This window comes from Eutrigla gurnardus, assembly GCF_963514095.1.
Source record: "Eutrigla gurnardus genome assembly, chromosome: 7".
In the NCBI taxonomy this organism is placed as follows: domain Eukaryota; kingdom Metazoa; phylum Chordata; class Actinopteri; order Perciformes; family Triglidae; genus Eutrigla; species Eutrigla gurnardus.
Genome location: NC_139921.1, coordinates 25,449,539 through 25,458,946, shown reverse-complemented (window position 1 = coordinate 25,458,946; position 9,408 = coordinate 25,449,539). Strand labels below are relative to the sequence as shown.

Here is a 9,408-nt window from a genome sequence, read left to right as displayed (position 1 = left end):
CTTTGCCCCCAATCGGACTCCCAGGCACACCGCCCATTATACGTCCCAACCCCTCAAACCAATAGAGTACTGCCTGTCAGCCCAAGTAAAGGGGCCTAATATCCCGGGTAACAACCAGGAGGTGCGGTCGACATTCGAACACTGTAGGGGCAGCAATACGCCAAAGCTGCGTCTAGTCTGCCTAACTAAAGAAGAAGAAGAAGAAGACATTCGAGCAGCAGCAGATTGAGTGGGAACCATAATAGACTGTACGAGACGTTTCTATCGGGGGCCATTACCGCCGCCTCCATGAATTAAGTCATCGGCGGCGGGAGTCGCGCGCCTACGACTTTAACCCGCCTACACAAGTCCCGCTGACTTCTTCGGTGGTTCTAACAGCTACGTTGAAGCTAGCCAGCAGGCTAAACAACAGCTTGTTTACATCGGAGCTAGCGGCTAGCAGTTCAGCGGGCTTACATCGGAGCTAGCGGCTAGCTATCAGCGGGCTAACACCGGAGCCAACGGCTAGCAGTTCAGCGGGCTGGCTAACACCGGAGCTAACGGCTAGCTGTCCGCGGCGATGTTCGGCTGTTTGGTCGCCGGCAGGTTGGTGCAGACGGACGCCGTGCAGGTCGCCTCGGACAAGTTCGTGTTCAACCTACCGGACTACGAGAACGTGAACCACGTGGTGGTGTTCATGCTAGGCACGGTGCCGTTCCCTGCCGGGATGGGTGGCGCCGTCTACTTATCCTTCCCGGACCCGGCGAGCGGCGGCCCGGTGTGGCAGCTGCTCGGCTTCATCACTAATGACAAGCCCAGTGCCATCTTTAAGATCTCCGGGCTGAAGGCCGGGGAGGGCGGGGCGCACCCCTTCGGCATGATGGCCTCCTCCTCCTCGCTGTCGCCCTCCGTGGCTCAGGTCGGAGTGTCGGTGGAGGCTCTGGATCAGCTGGCCCAGCAGATCCCGGTGTCCAGCGCCACCGTGTCCACCGTGGACTCCTCCCGGCAGTTCGCCCAGAAGATGCTGGACAGTCTGTACAACTTCGCCTCGTCCTTCGCCGTGTCGCAGGCGCAGATGACGCCGAACCCCTCGGAGACGTTCATCCCGTCCAGCTGCATCCTCAAGTGGTATGAAAACCTCCAGAGGAGGATGACCCAGAACCCGAACTTCTGGAAGAGCTGAGACTTTGGACTAAAGACTAGTTTCCACAGTGCCTACAGGTTCCAATAAACGCTTTCATCCAGTAGCGTGCCTCCTCTCATTTCTACACAAACCACAACACATCATCTTATTTTATTAAAACAATCATAAATGCATAAAACCGATTATTCAACTAAATGTAGATTTCTCTGTTTTTTCCATAATAATTTCCACGAAATGCAGCTGTCCACATTTGTATATAACAATTCCTCATCCTGTGTTGATAAATGGTAATTATACAAAATGGAGTATAATATATTCCCATAATTATATTTAAACAGAGAGTCTATAACTGGAGGATCATTCTTGACCATAGATTTTCTTTCTGGACATTTATTTGTTTCTCCTGATTAAAGAAAATATATAATTCCACTTTAAATGTAGGCGTAGCTTACTGTCCTCTCTGAGGACTACATCCTTTCATCACAGACTACATCCTAACACACAGACTACATCCTAACACACAGACTACGTCCTGTCATCACAGACTACATCCTAACACACAGACTACATCCTAACACACAGACTACGTCCTGTCATCACAGACTACATCCTAACACACAGACTACATCCTAACACACAGACTACGTCCTGTCATCACAGACTACGTCCTGTCATCACAGACTACATCCTAACACACAGACTACGTCCTGACGTCACAGACTACATCCTAACACACAGACTACATCCTAACACACAGACTACGTCCTGTCATCACAGACTACATCCTAACACACAGACTACATCCTAACACACAGACTACGTCCTGTCATCACAGACTACGTCCTGTCATCACAGACTACGTCCTAACACACAGACTACGTCCTGTCATCACAGACTACATCCTAACACACAGACTGTCATCTCCGTGGAAAATATACGTTTTATTCACTTCAAGATTCAACAACACAAAGTCAGAGCAGAAAGTGTGGCGTTCCTCCAAAATTATAAGATCGCAAAGTCATGAGTCAGAGTGAAAATACAAAACATTTGGAGTCTTCAGTCCAGTGTCACTATTTTTAATATAGTGGTAAAAACAACAACCTAATGTAACACACTTGTCTTGTTTGTCATATTCCATAGATTTAAGAAGAACATGTTACAGTGTGACACTTTATTTTAATCACACAGGTTCGTAGGCATCATTAATCTAATGCCTTTGTCTGTAAACCTCAGGCTGTCATCTCTCTTCAGTTTGAAGTGAGGCGAAGGCATATAAAGGTGCAGTCCGCAGTGCTTCGAGTATTGCACAAACATCATGTAAAGGAGGGAAAGTCCAGTGCAGGTGCAAGGTCCAGGAACTAACCATTCCTCGGGTTAAAGCAGGAGTCGCAGGCAGCCTGTTCCTTTAACAATGGACGGCCAACCGGAGAATTGAGGGTATGCAGGTTTGGTTTACAGTTAAAACCCTCTTTAACTCCTCCGAAGTTGTCCTTTTCTTTCAGCTTATTCAGAAAACTAGTGCAAGTCAGAAGGAATCCAGCAGTCTTCTGCAGATCCGAATTTGAACCATCAGGAGATGACGTTTCCCGGCAGTCAGCTGGAGCTGCTGCTCTGCTGCCGAGCTGAAACACATGAAGGTTGAAATAAGGATTTAGAGTCAATATTGAGTGTATGGAATGCATATAAGGCCACGGTATGAATACAAATCTATTAAAATGGAATGAAAAAGGTGATAGTATTGTATGTCGGAAAAAATCATAGTAGAGTACGTTGGAAAAAATTCACGAAAAAAGACAGTATATACGTCGAAAAAAGTCACGAAAAAGTCTTGGTATAGTACGCCGAAAAAAGTCACGGAAAAAAGTTTTTTCAGAGAAATGTGAAAAGTCTAAATATTATATACATATACATAATACAAAAGTCATATTACAGTACGCTGGAAATACGTCATGAAAAAAAAAATGTCGAAAAAAGTTAAAAGTCATCGTAAAGTACATCGAAAAATTTAACGAAAAAAGTCATGAAAAAAAAGTTTTCCAGAGAAATGTGATAAAGTATGTTATATATCTGAATAAACCTTTTATAATCTATATTAAAAGTCATCGTATGACCAGAGGACGATGATTATTCGTACCCGTCATGTCTCTGAAGCGTCTCTTGGCCTCGGCTCTCTCCTCAGAGTCGAAGTACCAGACTGTGATGGCGTACCTGAAACAGGAGAGGGGTTTTACTTTTCAGGTCAGAGTTTCTGGATTTCCTCTCTGTGTTCGTGGTTTTTCATGAAATGCTCTGAAAATATCCCTTTTGAATACAGTTTGTGTTAAAACCACTTGGTCTACATTGATGGAGGGGAGACATTTACATAATTATTAGTCTCACTATAAAGACTGTATTCAAGGAGACGTGTACTTATATAGTCACACCAGAGGATGGCGCCAAAGATCAGTGTGTTTTATGTCCTCAGTGAAAAATAAACTGACAATCATGTAAATGAATAAACACTTTATTCCTGTGTTTTTGTTCCTCACTAAAACAAATGTAAGGGTCTGTACTTACTTAATTTATATACATATATAAATATACATTACATTTAGATTACTTTCAAAAGTATCAGAAAACGTATTAATTACTTTTAGTTTTAGTCTAATGTTAGTCTGCTGCATTCACGAGGGAAATATTGATCTTTTTACACTCGCATATAATTACCCGACAGTTGGTGTGATTTCTAGATACATTAAAAAAACAAACACTTTTTACATTACTTTTTTTAAATTAATTTAGCTGATTTTCAAGCACTTTCAAGCACTTTATTCTAATTCCAAGCACTTTTCAAACCTTTTAAGGTTTGCACCCGTACCAACCCTGTTGGTTGGTTGGTTGACTGATTGGTTGGTTGGTTGACTGGTTGGTTGGTTGGTTGGTTGGTTGACTGATTGGTTGGTTGGTTGACTGATTGGTTGGTTGACTGATTGGTTGGTTGGTTGGTTGACTGATTGGTTGGTTGGTTGACTGGTTGGTTGGTTGGTTGACTGATTGGTTGGTTGGTTGACTGATTGGTTGGTTGACTGATTGGTTGGTTGGTTGACTGGTTGGTTGGTTGTATGACTGATTGGTTGGTTGGTTGACTGATTGGCTGACTGGTTGACCGACTGATTGGTTGGTTGACTGATTGGTTGGTTGGTTGGTTGACTGGTTGGTTGGTTGACTGATTGGTTGACTGATTGGTTGGTTGGTTGACTGGTTGGTTGGTTGACTGATTGGTTGGTTGGTTGACTGATTGGTTGACTGATTGGTTGGTTGGTTGACTGGTTGGTTGGTTGGTTGACTGATTGGTTGACTGACTGGTTGGTTGGTTGTATGACTGGTTGGTTGGTTGTATGACTGGTTGGTTGGTTGACTGACTGGTTGGTTGGTTACCTGGTGGCGTAGGAGGGCTGCACCTCGTGCGGGTTCCTGCGGTCGGACCAGAAGAAGAGCAGCCGGTCGAACAGCGGCTCGATGTCGACGGCGTAGGATTTCCCCTCAGGAAAGATCCTGAGGACGCCGCCGTGCTCCTGGTCGACAACACAAAGAGCACAAGCGACACGTGAACACGTCTGGGATCACCTTTTAAGATGACGGACAGTGAATTCGGTCCCTGAACTCACCTCAGCCCTCCAGTCCTTGTTGAGGTAGTAGGTGCAGGTGATGCAGCGTCCGTCACGGTTCGGGTTGTCCACGTGTTTGACGTAACCCGCCCCGTTTCCCGGGTAACACGCCACCATGGCCTGAAGACAAACACACATGTTTAAAACTTTACATTCAGTCACAACTCTCATTTCCAGGCTTTCCAGCACCCGTACGAACCCCGACTATTTCCTTGTCAGACAGGTCAGGACCTGGAAAACAGTACTTAGACAACAACAACAACTCAAGCCCACTCGCTCTCCTGGGGAGACTTCCTCCCTGCAGCGCCGCGACCTTCTGACCCCAACAGGAAGTGGAAGCCGATACGCGTGCGAGCAGCAGACGCTCGTCAGACGTTAACTGTGTCGGAGGATTTCCCTCCAGGAAAAACAAACACATGCCGAATCAGAGGGGTCACCGCAGGTCGACTCACTGGGGCCGCTGCCAATCGATTTTCTTTCATATTTAGTTATTTATTTTTATTGACGATGAAACCGTCTCATATGTTTGTGGATAATGGAAACGGAAAGGGAGTTTTAATGGATGAGACTTCTTAACTTTAGAACAAATTCTACAAAAAAACGACACAAATGGATTCCGAAATTCATGTTGGCGGAGGCTCGTTGAAGAGACCAAACCAGCAACGCGTTTAAGACTCAACTTCCGTCAGCTGCACCACCTGCAACCACCTCTTCAGCGCTCTTATTGTGAAAAACCTTTTATTGTGAAACACAAGCAAACGCCTGCACGCTCCATAAAAATACAATCTGAAAACGTTCACATCCTGTTCCACACACACACACACACACACACACACACACGGGATTGTGGGAGGGGAGTGAGGGATTGTGGGAGGGCAGTGAGGGATTGTGGGAGGGCAGTGAGGGATTGTGGGCGGTGCCATGCAGTGGTTTGGCAGGGTTCCAGCCTGTGAAGGTTTAATGAGGAGCGTACGTGTGGAGCGTGAGGTTTTGGTCTCGATCTACGTCAGCAATCTCAACACAGCAGGAAACTAAACAAAAAATCACAACAACAATCTGGATATTAACACCAAAACTCATATTGTGAGTTTGAAGTCCAACAATCATAAACTGATTGATTACCTGACATTATCCCTCCAGAATCTCCGTTTCTTGTTTGTTTAAGGCTGAAATATTTACTTTTATAAATCAACAATATTCTATGCAATATAAATATGCATGGTGACTTATTTATTCAATCTTTGCTGTATTTATTTATTTTTATTGTTGTTCTAATCTCTTTGCTGCTGTAAATTATTTCTTATGAATCAATATTTTCTAGTAAATATTAACTTTGTAAATCGTGTTTCCTTTTCCTGTTTTGCACAAAAGAGCATGAAGAATATTGAGTGTCAACAACCACATAAACGACAGCACACACACAACAGGAAAGAGGATAGTTTTCCTTATTGCTGCACGACTCAGGAAACTCTTCACAAGCACAACAAAAAGAAAAGTGTGTTTGTGATTTTAGTCCCAAAAGTGAAGAAAAACGTGGAAAACACAGATCGCACCTGAAGGCCACATCACAAACTCATGTTTTGTTTCAACTATATATATAAACTGTTTTGTTTGTTTTCTTTCTGTAAAAAGACAAACATAACTTCTTATCCTGATTGTTGCCGTGTGTGTGTGTGTGTGTGTGTGTGTGTGTGAGTTTTCCTATTGTGGGTTGAGCTGTTTTCTAAGGAAGTTATATCTGATAAGATACTTGTGATAAGAGATCACTGTGCACTCCTGCACGTGAAGACGGACCGGATGTGTGTATACAACGTTCACTGTGGAAGTAATATCCGATTCTTTACAGTAAAAGTACTAACGACACACAGTAGAAAATACTCCACTGTAAGTCCTGCATTTAAACTTTACTGAAGTACCCCCCCCAGAGTCGTCGAGTCCATTTCCTGCCCTTCCTTTTATGTCCAAATCTACATTTGTATATATCTAAAGGGAATTTATAAGAAAAAAAGTATTATTTACATGACTTTTTATTACTTATTAAATAAAAGATATCACCTTGAAACTTCTCCATTTGATTACATACATTAAAAAACATTTTTTATTTATTTACAACTGTTCTGAAATGTTATGTTTACATATGCAAATGAGGCAGTACCTGCGCAAAATATGCACAAATACATTTTTCAGGAGAGAAATCTCATATTTCTAATAACGCTACAGTTTCAATATTTCTAATAAAGCTACATTATTTTAATATTTCTAATAATGAAACAAAAATGTTTTAATGCAAATTTATAAGAAAAAAAGTATTTACATGATTTTTTCTTACTTCTTAAATAGATATCATCTTGAAACTTCCCCACTTGATAACCGACATTAAAACACATTTTTTTTGTATTTACAACTGTTCTGAAATATTATGTTTACATATGCAAATGAGGCAGTACCTGAGCATATTATGCACAAATACATTTTTCAGGAGAGAAATCTCATATTTCTAATAAAGCTACATTGTTTTAATATCTCTAATAAAGTAACATAGTATTAATATCTCTAATAAAGTAACATAGTATTAATATCTCTAATAAAGTAACATAGTATTACTACCGGTATCTCTAATAAAGTTACATAGTATTAATATCTCTAATAAAGTTACATAGTATTAATATTTCTTATAAAGTTACATCGTTTTTAAAGCTACATTATTAAACATTTCATATATATTTCTCTTTGATATCGGTGTTTATTATTTATTTCCCCACTCTGATATTTAATCCGTCAGAGAAAGTTGATCTTAAATTAGTTTAAAAATCAAACTTGTTGCGATTATAAAAAGTTATGAATTCAAACTTTACGGATCAATAAACGCCCCCCTAGTCCCGAACCTGAACCCGCTCGCGCTCACCTTGGACCTCTCCCGGATCTTCTTGCCGCCGAGGCGTCTCGCGCACACGCCGATGAGCTTATCGATCAGGTTGAGCAGGAAGCTGATCGCCTCGCAGCCGCGCTCCGCGCCGCCCACCCACGCGATCTTGTCCCCGCGGATGCTCCTCCGGTGGACGCCCGGCACGGAGCCGGCGAGCCGGCCGTCCTGCAGCGCGCCGGCGCGGTGCATCTCCTTCACCTGGTCCAGCGCCGCGGCCCCGACCAGGTCCCCGAGGACCCCGTCCACGTAGCAGAAGCCGTGATCCAGCAGCGCCGGGACGACCCGCTCCAGAGCCAAGCGCTCCAGATCCGCGTCCGAGACGTGCTCGATCAGCGGCATTTAGAAAACGGATCCGGCAGAACCCGAAACAAAGTGATGCTGCGGGGGTTCCGAAAGTTCTCACGGAGCAGGACTACTGCGGTTCTCCGTGACGAGTACACGGGTGAAGTATGTAAGAAGTACTTATACACGTTGGTGGTGTTTGAGGGACAGCTGGACCTCCACAGTCCCGCAGAAGACCAGGTTCTACTAATCCTGGTCCTGCGCGTTACAACCGGGCTGTTATTGAGGCTGCAACTCTGTCACGTCACCAAGAATGAACACACACTACTTCCGGTTATCACTTCAAAAATAAAAGCTTTCGATTTTTAACACATCAGGAGCTGCTTTCATTTAGGAAAAAATAACGAATTAATGTAAATATATAAATACATCTGTGGGTTTTTGGATTGTTGAGGGAAATATAAGTTTAAAAGGAATTTTAAAAGCTCCCACAAAAACCGACTGCTCCGTTTAGAAAATGTATATTTTAATAACATTTGTTTTGTCAATTTCCCTCATTTCTATTTAAGTTTCTTGACTTTTGCTGTGCACGGTGGTGTAGTGGGTAGCACTCTCGCCTCACAGCAAGAGGGTCCCGGGTTCCTTCTGTGTGGAGTTTGCATGTTCTCCCCGTGTAAGCGTGGGTTCTCTCCGGGTTCTCCGGCTTCCTCCCACAGTCCAAAGACATGCAGGATGGGGATAGGGAAATTGATGACTCTAAATGTCCCGTAGCTGTGAATGTGAGTGTGAATGGTTGTTTGTCTCTACATGTCGGCCCCGTGATAGACTGGCGTCCTGTCCAGGGTGTACCCCGCCTTCGCCCAATGACAGCTGGGATCGGCTCCAGCCCCCCCGTGACCCTGAATACAGGATAAGCGGTAGAAAATGGATGGATGGATGATGTTTTGCTGTAGTTTATTTTGCTGAATCAGATTCTGATAAGCCCTGATATTTTTTGTTTTTTTATTTACATAGACGTTTATAGCAGTTGACTAAATACTGTAATAATTAAATATGAGTTGATGATTAACAGAAATGTTATTTTATTTAAAAAAAAACAGGTTCTCACAAGGTTTACTGTCCAACTTAAGAGGCAACATTGGGGCGTGAAGCATTTATTTTGAAGGCTTACTTGTAAACTTCCGGTTTACGCAGCTTTACAGTGGAGTGAATGAAAAAGAGAGAAAAGTGAGACGTGCTGGATGTGATGTTGCTCATGAAAGAGAGGACTCCTCCCCCGGTTTCATTATGACCTATATTTATTATTGTTATTATAATTATAAATATTTTTATTAGACACATTGTTTACAGAATATGACCATAATAACACAATGTGACACTTAATAAAAATACGTCATAAACTGTACAGGTTAACTTTTTACTAAGAACAT

The 9,408-nt window shown here is 42.9% G+C and overlaps 2 protein-coding genes across 2 annotated transcripts; one reads left to right on the top strand and one right to left on the bottom strand.

Annotated features, from left to right (window-relative positions):
- Window positions 1–92: 92 nt before the first annotated feature.
- On the top strand, window positions 93–1,252 carry hikeshi (heat shock protein nuclear import factor hikeshi). Its single transcript, XM_084013938.1, has 2 exons — window positions 93–107; window positions 201–1,252. The coding sequence occupies exon 2, from the start codon at window positions 560–562 to the stop codon at window positions 1,160–1,162; it is 603 nt and encodes a 200-aa protein (XP_083870064.1). The 5' UTR covers window positions 93–107; window positions 201–559; the 3' UTR covers window positions 1,163–1,252.
- Window positions 1,253–2,043: 791 nt separating this feature from the next.
- On the bottom strand, window positions 2,044–8,267 carry egln3 (egl-9 family hypoxia-inducible factor 3). The gene is made up of 5 exons (XM_084013937.1): window positions 7,676–8,267; window positions 4,771–4,890; window positions 4,541–4,677; window positions 3,258–3,331; window positions 2,044–2,745 (listed from the first exon to the last, which is right to left on the bottom strand). Exons 1-5 carry the CDS (start codon window positions 8,033–8,035, stop codon window positions 2,717–2,719), a joined length of 720 nt encoding a protein of 239 aa, XP_083870063.1. The 5' UTR covers window positions 8,036–8,267; the 3' UTR covers window positions 2,044–2,716.
- Between the last annotated feature and the right edge of the window lie 1,141 nt (window positions 8,268–9,408).

Bases quoted from the DNA above. Each gene is read 5' to 3' on its own strand.
- egln3 (XM_084013937.1), bottom strand. From the start codon at position 8,035: ATGCCGCTGATCGAGCACGTCTCGGACGCGGATCTGGAGCGCTTGGCT. The intron at 3,332-4,540 runs GTAACCAACCAA...CTCCTGTTTCAG, and splicing joins CAGCCCTCCTACGCCACCAG to GTACGCCATCACAGTCTGGT. The intron at 2,746-3,257 runs GTACGAATAATC...CATGTGTTTCAG, and splicing joins ACGCTTCAGAGACATGACGG to CTCGGCAGCAGAGCAGCAGC.
- hikeshi (XM_084013938.1), top strand. From the start codon at position 560: ATGTTCGGCTGTTTGGTCGCCGGCAGGTTGGTGCAGACGGACGCCGTG.